The 16,677-nt window shown below is 38.4% G+C and overlaps 1 protein-coding gene across 2 annotated transcripts; it reads right to left on the bottom strand.

The window, feature by feature from the left end:
* Positions 1-1,193: 1,193 nt before the first annotated feature.
* Ifi44l (interferon induced protein 44 like) lies at positions 1,194-13,359 on the bottom strand. Of its 2 annotated transcripts, none has more exons than XM_027395137.2 (9): positions 13,205-13,359; positions 9,548-10,029; positions 8,911-8,959; positions 8,021-8,216; positions 7,141-7,293; positions 5,403-5,574; positions 2,953-3,053; positions 2,044-2,216; positions 1,194-1,786 (listed from the first exon to the last, which is right to left on the bottom strand). In XM_027395137.2, the coding sequence occupies exons 2-9, from the start codon at positions 10,017-10,019 to the stop codon at positions 1,735-1,737; spliced, it is 1,368 nt and encodes a 455-aa protein (XP_027250938.1). In that variant the 5' UTR covers positions 10,020-10,029; positions 13,205-13,359; the 3' UTR covers positions 1,194-1,734. The 2 variants fall into 2 exon arrangements, with proteins under 2 accessions (XP_027250938.1, XP_027250939.1); XM_027395138.2 differs by having other exon boundaries at positions 1,194-1,782.
* Between the last annotated feature and the right edge of the window lie 3,318 nt (positions 13,360-16,677).

The following is a 16,677-nucleotide window of genomic DNA, read 5'->3' as shown; positions in this document are numbered from 1 at the left end:
GAGACATGTGTGTGTTTTATAACATTGTTGGCCATGTTGGGTTTATTTTTCTTTTTTGGAGGGGGCTACAGTAAACTTGATCTGAAGGCTTTTACTCCTAAAGGGCATGCATATTCCCGTGGACAGTCCTTTCATGTCTAACTCCCTTGGCCTTTACACACACTCACCTTCTTTCTATGTTCTAGATCTCCTTGATAACACTACTCTGTGCTAGTTCTTTATAAAAAAGGAAAACTTGTCATTTTCTGCCCAGATAGTCTCTTCATAAAAGAGACAGCAAGGCTACAGCCTTATAGTCACCAAGGAAAATGGTGAATCGTCAACCATTTTCAGTTTCTTTCATGCCTCATTTTTCTCTATATTATATAGATAAAGGCCCACCTGTATCTGCACTTCCTACATCCAGTTGCAGCTGGTTGCTATCCAAAATTTGTTCTCCATATCTTCTCTGTCTTTCCTCATCAATTTCTATTCTATCAATGACTATTCAGAATCTAGATATTTCTTAAAACCATCTTCATGAATATTCACAAAAGTGCAGCTTCCCTTGAAACACTGCTTTAGGGAAATCCATTTCCTCATACCTACCCTGAAGGAATCCTTGTCCTCTTAGTATCAAGAAATAGCCAGAAGAAAGACTAAACTGGCTGAAGATAAGATAGACTGTCACAATGCAGGAGTCTGTTGAACCAAAACATATTTTTTAAAAGAAAACTAAGAGGCCAGAGAGACGGCTCTTCAGTACAAGAGTGCACACTGCTTGTGCAAAGGACACTTTCAGTTCCCAGCCCACAAACCAGATGGCTCCTGACCCCCTTCTGTAGTTCCATGGGGATGTGACTCCTGACCTTCATGTTCACCTGCACTCACATGCATATGTGTACATACAAACACACACATAAGCACATGTTAAAAATAATGAAATAAATATGTGCCCAAATAATAAAATGCTAAACTGAAAAAGTTGAAGAATTATTAAAATTTACAGAAAGAGTTGGAAAGAATACTATAAGGTTTGTTTTCCTTCAACAATAGTCCTGATTTTGACAGCTGCCTGGAGGACTTCATAACCACCCGAAGGACTTGCATGTCAACCTTCCATGCGGACTAGCATGACTTCATCTCTCAGTAGTTCCTCTTTGGAGACACAGCTATGATGCTTTGGGATTCAGTCCATTAAAATCAAGCATGGGAATATTACAGGAAGAAACTTTATTTCATGAAATTAAAACTTTAATGTAGTTATCAAAGTTGCTAACAAATAGTGGCTCGTTTTAATTAATTTAAGTTTGTTTAGAGGCATTCATATTTTCAAGCAAAGATAAGTAAGACCCTCTCTGTCCTTATTTTCTCATTCTCTTTCCAGCATCTTACTCTTTGTGTCTTTTCATCCATAATGAGTAGATGCCAAAGTAAATATCATCTATCTAGAGAAAGTGGTACAGGAGAGCCATTGTGAGTATTCTGATTGCATACCAGACCTTGTGCTGAGCTCTGTGACTACAAAGGCAAACCCAAAGCCTATTTTCCCCAAGAACTTACACTCTCTTTAGAATAGCAGATATCTATATAATTTTGTAACCATTGTGTGATTGATAGGATGCATAGAATTGCATAATGTGCTCGATAAGTAAAAGCAAAGGCATCAAGATATGAAACGGCAGTGGGTACAAGTGTTTGGAAGCAGATTTGTGTTAGGTCATTTCCTTCCTCTCCACTTCTCAGGCTTCATCTTCATTTTTTTGATGCATGACTGGCTGCTGAGGGAGCCATTAGCTGATCCTGTCTTAAAAAAAAAAAAAAAAAGAACATTAACAAAGGCAGAGTCTCAAAGAGGCTCTCTTTAGGGCAATTCAGGTATGGGCCAAAAAGGGTAACTAATGTCCCAGAAGATTGTGCCATTCCTCACACTCCTCCAAAAACAAGGCAAACAAAAGCAGGAATGAACACACATTACAGTACAGTCAAGGTCCCAACCACCCCACTGAAGGACAGCTGGGGCTTTTCTGAGAGACACGGTGCTTTAGCAAGGAGCCACATTACCTGTTCTCAAGAGGAAGGTCTTCTAAGGAGTCATCTGCAGCCCGCAACATCTGCCTGAGTGCAGCAAAGATCAGAATATCCCTTATAGGGTGCATTGATTGCTCTGAAGTGTAATTACTGACCATCAGGATATTAGATACAGGAATAGTGAGCATGTTTTGGACTTTCTTTACCTGTGGAAAATATAATTTAAATTATATATATAATTTAAATATAATTTAAGTATAATTTAAAATGCATTTTATGTAAAAATATGTAAGTAGATCATACTAGAAATTTGACTTAATATTAAGTACAATTAAGGACAGAAACTGAAAAGGTAATGGTTTGCTAAATCCTCTTTAGAATACAATTATACTTATGTAAATTATGGATAATGATAGCTCGAAAATGAAACATAAACCACAGCAAACTGAGAAACCAATCCAGTTATTTGTACCAACAGGGACTGAAGCCAATGCCTCACATTTTCTCAGAAAGTGCTCTCTCATTGAGCAATATCTACAGCCCCTCTTTACTTTTTAGTTAGAGACAAGGACTTGACTTCACTCTGTAGTCCAAACAGGCCTTAAACTTGCAATCTTCTTACATCACCTTCCTGAGTATCTGACATTACAGGCCTGCAGAAGCAAACCCACCTTGATATAATTCTCAATTCACCTATGACTAAACACACACATGCACATGCTCACACACACTTATGGACACACACATTCGCATGCATATACACACAGTCTTGTGTGTGTGTGTGTGAGAGAGAGAGAGAGAGAGAGAGAGAGAGAGAGAGAGAGAGAGAGGGAGAGGGAGAGAGAGAGAGAGAGAGAGAGAGAGAGAGAGAGAGAGAGAGAGAGAGAGCATGTGGCTGTGATTCTGTTCCTATATCACCTGATTCTAAATATCACTCTTTACCTGGCTTTGAGAAGTCGTACTTTCTGTCATGTTTGTAAAATTGTCGTCAAGAACTTCATCACAGTTATCCACATTAGTAAGCAAGACTACTTGTCCTATACCTGTATCAAACAGACACCGTTATGATAGAATATGTCAAGATAGTTTTTAAACGTATGTTTGAACACTGATTTCTGTAAGATGATTTATTTGGAGAGTTGGATGTGAAATATCCCCAGTAAAACTTAGCCTGATCTTCTTCCAAAGGTGATTTCCTCCCAAAAGAAGAGCTTACTTTGAGACATACCTAAATTCACAGTAAGTTTAAAAACTTGGTATGCTTTAAAGTGAGAAACATGGCTTACTGCACGATTGAACTAAAGATAAATGCCAGAAGAGGCAAAGTGAGGAAGAGTGTACGCCACCGAGCTACACTGACCTCAGAGTTCATCTGGGATCTTGCTATCTTCTCCCTCAAGCATGCAGATATGCAATCTTCAAAATTCGCACTCCACCCTCTTCCTCTTCCCTCTCTCTTGGACATTGTGATTTGATTACAACATTCTCTCTTCCCTTTCCTCACTGGAAACCCTTCCATGTAACCCTCTTGCTCTCCTTCAAATCCATAGCTTCATTTTAATTTTTTACTGGTATCGCATGCATATATGTATATACACATATATTCCTAAATATCAACTGTTCAGTCCATATAAGTCTACCTGCATGTATGTTTTCAGTTGTGAACCTTTGGAAATGGACAACCAATTTTTTTCCATGAGAAGGGATCTTCTTAGAGTTGGTTTCATTAAACATCACTTCATACCATGGTGGTGTAATGCCATATATCCTTAAAAACTAACTTCAGATCTTAGCACTTCTCTAACTCAGTTATTTCCCAAACCCACCAGTGTTTTAAACACATTTCCATATACAGTTACATTAAGTGCATATAATGTCCATTAGATATTATATATAATATATATATATATATATATTATATATATATATTCAGTGTATGGTAAAAGACCTAGTAGTCATGCTGAAAGAGTTGCTGGAGGAAAGAGAGATGGCCGAACCAAATTTAATGATAATGAAAAACAAAACAAAAATATAAACACTGACATGGAGGAACTATCAGCAAACCATGTATCTGACAGTGACTCAGATTTAGGGATATGGTTATTTAAATAAAAGTGGCCATGTAGGCTGGTATATATGAATGCTCAGAGTCCCTAAGGAGTGACACTGTTTGGAAGGATTAGGAGGTGTGGCCATCTTGGAGGACAGATGGCTCTAGGGGTGGGCTTTGAGGTTTCAAGAGTCCAAGTCCAGCCCAGAGTCTCTCTCTTCCTGCTGCCTGAGATGTAGAAGTCTCAGATACTTCTCTAGCACCATGTCTACCCGCCTGCTGCCATGCTGTCCACCATGACAACAGTGGCCCAAACCTCCGAAGCCAGCCCCAGTTAAATGTCTTCCTTTGTAAGAGTTGCCATGGTCATGATGTCTCTTCACAGCAACTGAACACTGACTAAGACAAGGGGTCTCTTAAGATTCAACATAAAAGAAAACATACATATAAATTAATCAGAAAAAAATGGTTAAAGATATGAAAGAAAGCATTTTACTGGAGATATATGGGAGACCAGAGATTATGTGACAAGATATTTAATGCTATGGATCATTAGGTAAAGCAAGTTAAGGCAATAATGACGTATTTGTACATATCTATTACAGAAGTTAATTTTCAATAGTGACAGCAATAATAGCAAATATTAGAAAGGATGCAGAAAACTTGGATTGGCCGTGTAGTGCTAGCTGGAATGTTGTCTTATTCCTGGGGAAATATTCCCCCACAAAATGAAAACACCTATGTTTGGTAGCATTTTATTTATAATACCTAAAACTAGGCAATGGTTAAACACATCCTGATATAACTATACCAAAGAATATTACTCAACAGCCATTGAGGCAATCACTACATAAAGCGTGTGACAGGGACTTAAAAGGGTGCCAGGCCAAGTTAAAACAGTCATTCTCAAAAGATGGCATAATGAATGATTCTATTTACATAATATTCTCAAATGAAGACTTATTACCATAGAGAAGTAGCTACAAGCAGTTAAGCTACAAGGGCCAGTGTATTGTCTTTGTAGTGATGATAATAGAGGTAATTCTGTGTCCTCAGTTGTAGATATAATTTCATGAGTTTCTACACATGACAAAACAGTGTGACAATGTCGGCAGCCTGACTTTGATACTGCTAGCTAGTTCCTGTGAGGAGGTGAGTCCATCTAAAGACCACAAGAGGGTTATACAACAGAAGACTATAGACATCATAGTCCTTCAGTTCTGAAGGCTAACAGACACTCGGGACACTTACCAAAGAGAGCAAAACATGAGACTCCTCACTACCCCCTTTGTAACTTTCTGTGAAAATGTAGTTATTTCAGAGTTTATACAATGAGACTTACCACAGTCTATTACATCTCTCTGAATTCTTTTGAGCTTTGCCACCATTTTATCAGACAGTGAGTTAACAGAGTTGATGTTTAAGACATAAGCCACACAGTGGATCCTGTCCTTCAGTGGTGGAGATGTGTTGTAGGCCAAGTGCCTGGGCTTAATTGGCTTACATGGGTCGAACTGGATAGAAACACATGTTGAGATTCACTTTTCAGAGACTTTGCTTAGTTTCCACAGCAGAAACCACAACCACTCACTCTTCTTTCCCCAGCGTCTTCCCCTGGTTTTTCATTTGTGACTTCCCTCCTGCCTGTTCTCATTGCCAAGATCTTACTATAGTGTTCTTAAAGACAAATGGCTTTTTTGTTTTGATAAAAATGATGATTAACCACAGTAATTATTGAAGGGAAATGCAAAGAATACTTTTAAAAACATGGCTTAAATATCCAATCTCCAGAAGCATATATCACTAAGATTTGCTATGAATCATTTAAGACCCTCTTTGAGAATTTTGCAAGCTTAAAAGGTCTAATGCATGGGAAGAGGCAAGCAGAGAAAAGAGAATGAGATGATATTTAAACTTAAAGGCTATGATTTCTTCTTAATTTTTTTCAAGACCAAGTAAGATGAAGTGAAACTAAAGAAATATCAACTTCCAAGTTAGCTTCTTCTTACCACAAACATGACAACAATCTTTCTGTTATTGAGAAAGTAGATTGTAAAACATGGCAAACATTTATAAGTGTGTACTCCTTCTGCTCTCTCTCTCTCTCTCTCTCTCTCTCTCTCTCTCTCTCTCTCTCTCTCTGTGTGTGTGTGTGGGGGGGGGGGGTGTATGTGTGTTTGTGTTCAATGTTGAACTGAAATGCTGGTTCTCTGCTACTAAACTGGGGATCTTAGTGATTTGACTTTCCTGTCTTTCTGCTCTCTTCCTCCCTGTAATTATGTAACTAGATTATAAGTCTCTTAAAAATAATACCTGAACTCTTAACTAACTGTGGATTTTTTCTGTTGCTCTCTTCATGTCTAGAACAAATTATGTTTCTAATAAATACTTTCAAGTGAAAAATAGCACTTTGTCAATCTTTTCAATCAGGTTCAAATGAGAGGGGAAAAAGACAAATGTTTAGAAATTGAAACTGATGCCATTATATTAGATACCTGAAAGAAAGTGGGCAAATGGGTAACTCTTCGAGAACTTAAGATCACTCACCTTATATTCTCAGATGCTCTAGGAGACAAGCAGTATTAATTCTTACATTTCACATACTTAAAATTTAAGGCTTAAAAAGAGCATTGTGTAACTTCCTTCATGGCTACACATCAAATAAGGATCCAAGCACAGAACAGCACTGCCTGGCTCTTGTGGAATACATCAGTAGACAACAGATACTGATTCTACTGTCTAGTTTGTATAATTAAACATGCACAAAGTTAAACTAGCACTGGTTTCGCTACTTAAATTGACTTCTTCATTCACAGTTGACACCATTGAAAGAATCCTGTAAGCAGAACAGTCCTATGAGTGTGTCCTGGAATTCAGAGAAGTCAAGTCCTGCTGTTTTGTTTTATGTCTCGATGGCACAGACTGTAAGGGACACCTCTTTAGCTTTTTCTCAAAAATACTGATTTATTGAAAGTAGAGTAGTGCTAATGTTGGAATCACATAAGGGCAGTTCACGTGTGCTTGTAGGATAGAGATGCAATGAAATGATTTTAAGTGTCTTGGGGTAGAAGAAATCTTACCTGATACCTGTCTGGTACAAAGCCTTTTAATATATGAAGTATGTCATCTAGGCATAGTCCTGCTTCTTCCCTCTCATCCAGTCCCATTGAATCGCACAAGATAAATGGAAGTGTTTTCCCTCCTTCTCCATTTTTAACAGAATATGTTCTGTACTGTTAAAAAATTGTTGAGTTAGACTATATTGGCTAGCATTCAAGAGAAAAGAGAAATCAGTTAATATTTTAAAATAGTGGCCTGGAACTGGCCTGATTCCTCCCTACCTCAGCCCGACAAGGGCTGAGATTATAGGCATGTACCACCACATCAAGCCTGAAAAACATCAATTTCTTCAGTATTCAAAACTGCTATGTCTTCATAGTTCTTCCATATGTGGTACAGGAGATGGTCTTATGCTGCAGTCTACTAGAAAGTACAGAATCTATCTGTGATGTCACAACAATTTGGATGCTGAAGTATTTCAGTTAATGCTTAATGAATTCACATTGTAGCATCTTGACTTCTCAAACTAAGCTGACATGATACAATAAATCCACATAAGAAACAAGATGCAATTCATGAAAGTATTAGAAACATTTTGAGTTATTAAATGTAGAACCACAGATAAACCGATGTTATAGTCTTATAATGTATTTGCAAAAGTACCATAAGATATTTTCTATAACTAATTATCAGATCTGTAAAACCAAATGCTTCTCTGGATAGTATTATTGAATAGAGATAACTCTGATGCAGTGTTTACTTCTATTTTACTTAATTATTTAGCATTTAATTGTAGATTAGGAAGAAGGTTATGTCTGAGAAAAAATTAGAAAGAAATGAGCAAATGCATTCACTATGATCTATAAATCACAATCTTCCACCAATCCTCAGGTAACTCACCTGTTTAGTAATGCTGGTTTCATCAGACCCCATGACTGCCTGGCGAGTGAAGTGGCCGTAGAAAGCAGACTTCACTGAGTTGAAAAAGCTGGACTTCCCAGAACCCACAGGGCCCACCAGGAGAATACGGACTTCCGAAACCAAGTCTCCACTGGGCCTGTAGGCTCGGAGAGCAGATAAGAATCTTCTTCGGTGCCTATAAAGAATTCAGGGATTAAATGCAGCAGCAGATCTTCCTCAAAGCAATGTAGTTAGCCTAGAGCTTCGGTTTCTCCCCATTTGGGGATGGGTTTAGCTACACACTTATTTCGATAGTAGCTCTATCATATATTACATATAGCACCCTAAACATAAACATCCTGAGTTAAATATTTTGCACTTAGATAAACCACAATTATATATATTGGAGTGAAAGGTTCCTTTTTCTTTTTTCTTTTTTGTTTTTCAAGGCAGGGTTACTCTGTGTAGCCCCAGCTGTCATAGAACTTGCTCTGTAGACCAAGCTGGCTTCAAATTCACAGAGATCTGCCTGCCTCTGCTTCTCATGTGCTATGACTAAAGGTGTGCAACACCATTAACTAAGCATGAAATCTTAACCTGTAACAAGCCATTGTTAACCTTATAACACAAATCTTTGAAAGACTCAACACTTAAAGTAAGTGATTATCGGCAATAAAATATATTAAGGAGAAATAAAAATATATTTATATCTATAAAATGGAAAAGAGAGATTTGGTTTTGACATTAACTGGAATATTGTCTGTCAGTGACAACTTTTTATAATTCCAAGCAATACGATTTTTAATCTCTGTTATTGGTTCATTGTCAGCACTTTTACCATAATTGATCAAAATAAAATGAGTAACAAGAAGGTCAAGACGCTAACTTACTGTTTGGCGGTCAGCATCTTCTTTATGAAGCCTGGATCATTCTTAACACCTACAGAAAATAAGCACAGTGTAGTAAGCTCCCTGATTTGTTTGGTCCTCCGTGGTCAAGTCTCCCTCCTAAACAGGGCTGGTCTGGCCTTCCCAACTAAGAGTTCAAGGTGGCAGCACCCTGAGAAGAAGAAGAGAAAAATGTATCTTTTTGCAAGTCAAAGTTTCTCTCTGCTTCCTCCCCCTTTCTTCTCTCCCACCCTTCCTCGCTCCCATCCCTACATCTCCATCTCTGTCTTTTAAGGGAATAAATTTATTCTTGAGTCATTTTATTGACTATGACCTGGGAACACAGATGAATGTTATCCCAAATTCCAACATTTTTATAGTTTTATAGAACAAATATAGTCATAAATCAAGGCAAGTTTACAATGTGTTGGCAGGTGCATCAGAGAGGCAGGCACGAGGCCGTCCCTATCTTTATGCATATCCATCTTAAATTTCTTTCTCACAGCAGTCTATAGTCCTTAGTCCTGCATAATAAACTAATGTTTATTCATAATTTCCCTTGTGCGTGCACACCAATGATAATTCATGAACTGCAAAGACTAGAACCAAATGTAGAGGCAGATTATCCTTTTGTACATACCATCAACTCGAAAAATTTCACATTCCAAATATTCAGAGAAACACTTAAGATTAAGTTCTAGTTCTTTTATGACTTCGCCACTTAGATGAAGTTTGTTTTTCTTTAGATTCACAGTGAGCCACATATCATCAGATGAGAAAAATTTCAGCTCTGTAGTATTGATTTCTACCTGTGCGTTCAAAAACAGAGCTGATGTTCCAGTGCTGGTATTCTCTTTAAATGCAAACAGAACACAAGTACTTGGCTTTTTAGAATGTAAAACGGGAAAGTGTTCCAGCATAAAAATACCCACAACGTCTTGCTTCAAGTGAAAGACTGTCATTGTGGAACCCTGATGAGAACATCTCTGGATCATATCAAGAGCGTGTAATCCATGAGCTCCAGACTTATAAAGAAGAGTCAATGATGTATTCCCAAGTAGTTTTCCCAGAACCCTTTCCTGTATCCATGTCAATCTGGTTGTCACTTCCATATTCCTGCAACTGATAAGAAAACAAATGGAAGTTGAGTGACTACCATAATATAGAAGTTTAAGTTACAAGTTTCTGTTTAGTTCCAGCAAGTTCTATTGTCCTCTGATGCAATTGGAAGACATTAATATTTTGAAGCCAAAAAATACAATGTAGAGATGTAGGAACAGCAACTATACATGAAAAGTAGATACTTTAGAAGTGATAAGGAGCATTAAAATTAAAATCTGGGCTGGGAATAATGGCACACTCATTTAATTCCTGCACACTGGAGACAAAGGTAAGTACATTTCTGTGAGTATAAGGCCAGCCTAGGCTACATACATAGTGAGGTCCAGTCCAGTCAGAACTACATAGGAGACTTTTCTGTAAATAAATAAATAAAATTTAATACTGGTTGACAGAGTAAATTCCAGACTAGAGAAAAATAAAACAAAATTAGTAATCAATAAATAACTTAATTATACAAATAGTAAATAATTCACCCCAAGACTCATGTGTTGGGAGCTTTGCCCTCACTGTGGTATTGACTGATAGAACAATAAAGAAAGAAATACATAGTTCAATTTGGAACATGCCTTTGCAAGAAACGAAGGTATTTCTCGGAGAACCCCAGTCCTTTTTCATGATTAAGTTACCATAAAAGCTTAACATTGCCTATGATTCTGATATCTTCTGCACATATATGATACCACTATGATACAATCTTCTTTGAGGTAATCCAACCAAGAAGACTTGTACCATATCTGGGCAACATAGCTTTAGATATCTAGAACTATGAGCTAAATCAACCTGTTTCCTTTATAAAGTTACCTTGTTCCAGATATTTTATTACAGGAACAAAACATACTAATTCTATATCTAAACAAATAAACATGACTGCATGTGGACAAAACATTTTTTACCACACATGAACTATAATTTGGCAAACCATGAATTAAAGGACAGAATGAAAATATATTCAAAAATAGTTCACACGGAAATAATAAAAATAAGAAAGGTATCAATAGGTGTATAAGTCCCACAGTGACAGCTAACCACGCAGCCATTACACTAGTTACTAGGATTTTTAAAAATGGTACAAACTGTTTTTAATGCATTAAAAATCATTAGACAATCAGTCTAATTAATAGGAAGTCTGGTAAATAATTATATTACTGGCTAAGATTTAGAAGAATTAGCACAGAACAACAAACTTGACATTTAGAATTACACTTCTCTGAGCTGTGCATGTCAGCTTCAGAGAGGTACCTTAGAGGATAAGAAATGGCTCTGTGAGAAAAGTGTTTGTCATGTAAGTACAAGGGCCAGTATTCAAATTTGCAAAACTCTTGTAACGCCAGACACAAGAGTGCTCATCTATAAAACTGGCATTCCCATCATAAAAAGGGATCTAAAATAGGAGAATCCCCTGAAGATCTGAGTGAGGTAGAAGCATGCAAGCCAGGTAAACCATATGGGCCAGGTAGACCATATGGGCCAGGTAGACCATATGGACCAGGTAGACCATATGGACCAGGTAGACCAGGTGTACCAGGTAGGAGCATGTGGACCAGGTAGAAGCATGTAAGCCAGGTAACATGCTACATGCAACAATGCACAAGAGACCTGTCTTCAAACAAAACGGACGACAAGTACAGATACAACAGGTTGGCCTCTGAACTCTACAAATGCTGTGGTACATGTGCACCTATGTACACACACACACACACACACACACACACACACACACACACACCAGTGACCTGAAATGCTGAAAAGTTAAGTAAAATCTCCAGCTAGACTAACAGAACTAAAACAGAAATTTTATTTTGGACTACAACAACAACAACAAAAGACTTTGCAGCTTTATCCAGAGATGACAGGTTGGCATTCTGAAGAGTACTAGAGAAGAAATTAATAGACTGAGGGTATGCAGAATTTGTTTTATCTTCCAATAGCTTCAGTCATGTTGCATTCAGATAAGTAGGGTTTCTGGTGTGGGTCATTGCATGGCAACTTAATTACTAGATATTTGAAATAAGACACTACAGATACAAGCTATAAAGGAAAGATAAAATTGACTTTGAAATGAATAATTGCCTTATAACAAGACACAATAAAAAACTAGTTGGTGAATTATGATGCATATTCTACAAAGGAATGAGGAAGCAATGAAGCACACAGAAGAAAAATAGCCCAGAATGTGAAGAGCAAAGTCAAAGATGTGGTGACCCAAAAGAGTAACACGCACAGAAAATGAGGTAACATTTTGTAATACAACTCTGTGCTGACTCCATTTCACATCAGAAGAAATATCCAGTGGTGCCAGCAGTTGGCCCAGATACAGAGACTCAAAAATGCGGGTGTTGGAGGCTGGAGAGATGACTAACCAACTCAAAGAACTTTCTAGAGGACCACGGTTCCATTCATGGCACTCGCCTACCACCTGAAACTCCATATGAAGGGGCCTGAGGCTCTCTTCTGTTTTCTACAGGCACTGCGTGTGTGGATACACATATGAACAATTAGACACACACACACATAAGACAAACATTCTAAACAAAAGTGTTGACAGTGTCCTGATGGCCACATAGAGTTCAGCGGAAAGTATATTCAGGCCCGCGTTGTTGAGGGAGACATGTGTAGATTAGATATACACATCTGGCACACCTCCACAATAAGGATCGACAGCAGCTGATGTCAGTGGATGAGCTAGCTCTATTTTAACAAACATGGGTAAAGGGCAAATAATTTTCTATTAGTTTAAAAAGCAAACTAAGTACAAGAAATTAAGTCTGGTGTCACTTATATAAAATGTTAGCACAAAGCAAAACCAAAGATTCCATTCATGTATTATACACATAGCAGATGCACAAAAATAAGCATGGTAATAATGTCTGGATTATGTCTCCCTCCATGAAAGAAGTAAAGAAGGGAACAGAGGACTGAGTCATAGAGTCACAGATTGCTTCTACTTTTCTTCCAAAGCATTCTGATTGAATGAAGTAAATCATAGATGAAATGGGATAGAACTATTTGGAGATTTTTTTTCTAGAGTTCACTCTCCCTAAACATAGCAATCTGTGAAACTTTCATTAAAGTAAGCACAGAACTGGATGAGAACAGTGTGGTCAGCCTGCCAACTTCACCCAAAGAGCAAAGAGAACCAAGCAAGTGGAGAGTGAGGTGACCAGGAGGTGCTTACCCACTGCTGAGCCTGGAGCAGAGTGAAACAAAGGGCAAATAGAGTAGATGTTTTTCTGAGCTGTGGAGCAGACAGAAGACAGAAAGTTGATTGGCTTTCTTAGGTTCCAGAATCACAAGCAAAGAAACAAAACTGAAACTCAAAGCAGGAAGAGCTTGTTTGGCTGCACCCAATTGCTCTTAGCTTTCATTTTCCTCACTAGGAAGAAAGAAGATGAGAAAAAGAAAGCCAGGCAAAAGAGATTATCCTTGAGTCTGTCTACATGCAGACATGCATGAAATGGTGATGACTCATGAAAAACTTAAAGTAAAAAAAAATTCCTTCTGCAAGATTGCCTATGCCTTTGGCCCTAATGCTTTCACAAATCTTCCTAGAACATCCCCATACCTGTTAGTAGCTCTGTTAGGTGGGACAGCTGGTGCTGCTCAGAACCTAGATCCCCTTTATTGGAGCATGTGCATGATGATTATGCTTTCCCTGACTCTATGTAGCACCACAGAGCTCATTTTTCTATTTACACAATTCACACACCAGCTCTAGACCCAGGAAAGAGAAGTTAAACTGGATAAAAGTAGTGGTGTTGAGAGGGATGCAGAATGCTCAGAGAAACAGTCAAATATTCGGGCACTTACCCACGTTAAACTATCCAGGACACTTACACAAATAAGAACGTAATCAGTTATGAACATGAACATATAAAAACAGTATCAGAGAAAGCATGTCTGTGAGCTTAGCAAACACAACAGACAACCCATGATGCAACCACTCCATCTGCATTGTGTGGGCTGTCCAACAACACTGGGATCTGGAGGTACCTGAATGGCCTTAGGCCATTTCTCAAAGTGCATCATGGGACTGACAAACCACAAAGCCCTGAGCTCAGTATGACCTGTCTACATGATTAGACCTACATGAAACAACCATTCATCTGGCCCAATTGCAACTGAGCCAGCTCCACACTTTGCACCAGCTCTGCTTAGGCAGCTCATTGCCCTGACCCTTCCTCGACGTTATTCCTTATATAAATATCTTATCCAGCACCTGCCATGACTCTTTGCATCTGTATTGACTCTCTAGAAAGACTTTTGAGACCTCTGTCTTTAAGCCTTCCTTTGCCAACTTGTACTCTGTATGTCACTGTGTGCAGTATGTATGGTGTGTGATCTGTTAGTAATTAAGGTTGGAATCAATAGAAGAATCTGTGATAGCCAAATCAAATCAGGAGTACTCAGTGAATTAAGGCTAACAAAATTTGTGTGACTGTTGAGTTTATTGTCATTCAAAGAAATTCAAACAAACAGTAAGACACAAATATGTCATCAATCACGGTATAACAATTCACTGAAGAGAGTGAGGGCATCTGAAGTAGAATCTCCGTCTCAGAGTCCAGACCTTAAAGACTAGACGGGCCCAAGTCTTGTGGCCTGAAAAGAAATCATGCAGCTAAGTAGAGAGTCCTCTGAAAGTGGTATTTCCTATTCCTGTAGCCAAGCCAAAGGCGCTGAAACCACACTTACCGCTATGGTAGGCTATGTATAACCCTCTCTTTCTTCTTTCTCTCTTCTCCACACTTTCTGAGACACGCTTGCAGTTGTGCACAAGGGCTGCATTGACTTCTATTCTTTGAGCCCTCATCTCATGCTCTCTCTTTTGCATGCATGTTTTTACCTCCTCTACAGCTTTTCTTTGCATTTCTTCTTTCCCGTTTGTGGTTTGCCTCCACCTCTCCTTGTCAAGCCTGAAACACTTAGCTTGAGGGAACATATGATTGAGAAGACAGACCCCCGACCCCCAAGACTGCATAGTGCCTTCACATAACTCTTTTGACGTGGTCTTTTGACATGGTTGATTTTTCTAAAGAAAATGTTCCATGAAAAATCATACCATCCCAGTTTTGCTATGGCTTTTATTTATAAAAGAATTTGACCAAATAGTAAAAGGAACTCTAAAATGTCTAGAATGTGGTAAGAATAAATTGCAACACTTATGATAATTTTCTAAGACTAAAATTGTTGAAAATAACCATTAGAAAATTTCCATGTAGGTGTTTGCTCCAAAAAAATTATGGATATTTACAAGTGTTATTGCTGGGCATAGCTCATGTCATAGTTTATCATATGCAAAAATATGAATATTCATATGAGGATTCTACTAGAGCCTATGCTAATTATCATAGTTGAGAGGAGGGGTTCAGTGGAGGAACATTGGCAGGTGAGTACAAACGAAGCAGAATGATGCATGCATGCATGTATAACACGTCCCAGAAAAAACTACTGGCAGGTGAGTACGAATGAAGCATTATGGTACATATGCATGAAAATGCCAGCAAGAAATTCATGACTTTGTACATTAAATGAAAAGGATTAACAATAATGGTGATTTAAATGTCAGAAAGCCCAACCAAGTTTTGGGTAGAATATAGCAAGTCACTATTATAGTGTGTGAAAAGACGATCCGTAAGGCTAAGATTTCTTTATTCAGATAAACACCAGCCAAACGCAAGCCAGAGCAAACCCAGAGGCAGCAAGCTAGCGTGGCCGGAGAGAAGGGGTCACCACGTGTCCTCGGCCCCTTAAGAATCCACCCCCCAGTCATCCTCCACCTCCCCTGACCATGCCCTCATGGGCACACCTGTAGCAGCTACTAGGAGGCAGGGCTATAGTGTCTCCCTACACACTCTTGTTGAAGTATAAATTTATGTGATTATTTTAAACAGGCAGGCGATGTCAATGTAAGCTGAATATATGTTCACATAATGAGCCAGACATTCTAGTCCTTTTCATGCAAATCAATCTGCATGTTTATCACAGGACATGAACAAATGTCCACAGAAGCCAAGAACCTCCAACAGCTATGCATACTAGGACAAGATATACAGAATTCAGCAGTCATCTCCCAGCAGTCATCTAAGAGGGAGAAGGAGACTCCTGTGGCCATATCACACATTTCTGATCTATTGGCAACCAAGAGATTCTGGAGAGATATCCTATGGCATACAGTGCTGTATCTACTGTGAGTCCACCAGGCTCGAGGGGTTAGTTCTGAACTCAGGATCAATCAGAATGCCGTGGTTAAATGCTGAGGGACACTAAAAACCAACACTAGTAAGTAAGGGAAAGATGTTTATAACTGGGAGATGTTGGTAGGGTAGAAGGGAAATGGGAGGGAAGAGAAGGACACACAGTGCTCCTGTGGAAAAGCCTGGAAGAACTCCAAACTGAAAAACAAGCTAATTACCCATTAACCAGAAAACAAACATTTTTGTGCCCACAAAATGGAATACTGTCTAGCTGTAAGAATAAATGAACTACAGGAAATGTGTACAAATGAATCTCACAAACATGTTTAGTAAAATAAGCCAGAATTTTACAAAATACATGTGACATGTTATTATTACAGAATGGTACAAAATGCATGTGACATGTATTTTGTAACAGTCCACGCACACTCAAAGCCTGCCTCTGGGTTTAATT

Source organism: Cricetulus griseus (assembly GCF_003668045.3).
Source record: "Cricetulus griseus strain 17A/GY chromosome 1 unlocalized genomic scaffold, alternate assembly CriGri-PICRH-1.0 chr1_0, whole genome shotgun sequence".
NCBI lineage: Eukaryota > Metazoa > Chordata > Mammalia > Rodentia > Cricetidae > Cricetulus > Cricetulus griseus.
Note: the sequence above shows the minus strand (reverse complement) of the source record. Positions and strands in the feature narration are given on the sequence as shown.

Coding starts and splice junctions, on each gene's coding strand:
- Ifi44l (XM_027395137.2), bottom strand. CDS start 10,019: ATGGAAGTGACAACCAGATTGACATGGATACAGGAAAGGGTTCTGGGA. Junction 5,575..7,140: donor TTGTACCAGACAGGTATCAG/GTAAGATTTCTT, acceptor GTTTCTATCCAG/TTCGACCCATGTAAGCCAAT. Junction 1,787..2,043: donor GACCTTCCTCTTGAGAACAG/GTAATGTGGCTC, acceptor TTTTTTTTTAAG/ACAGGATCAGCTAATGGCTC.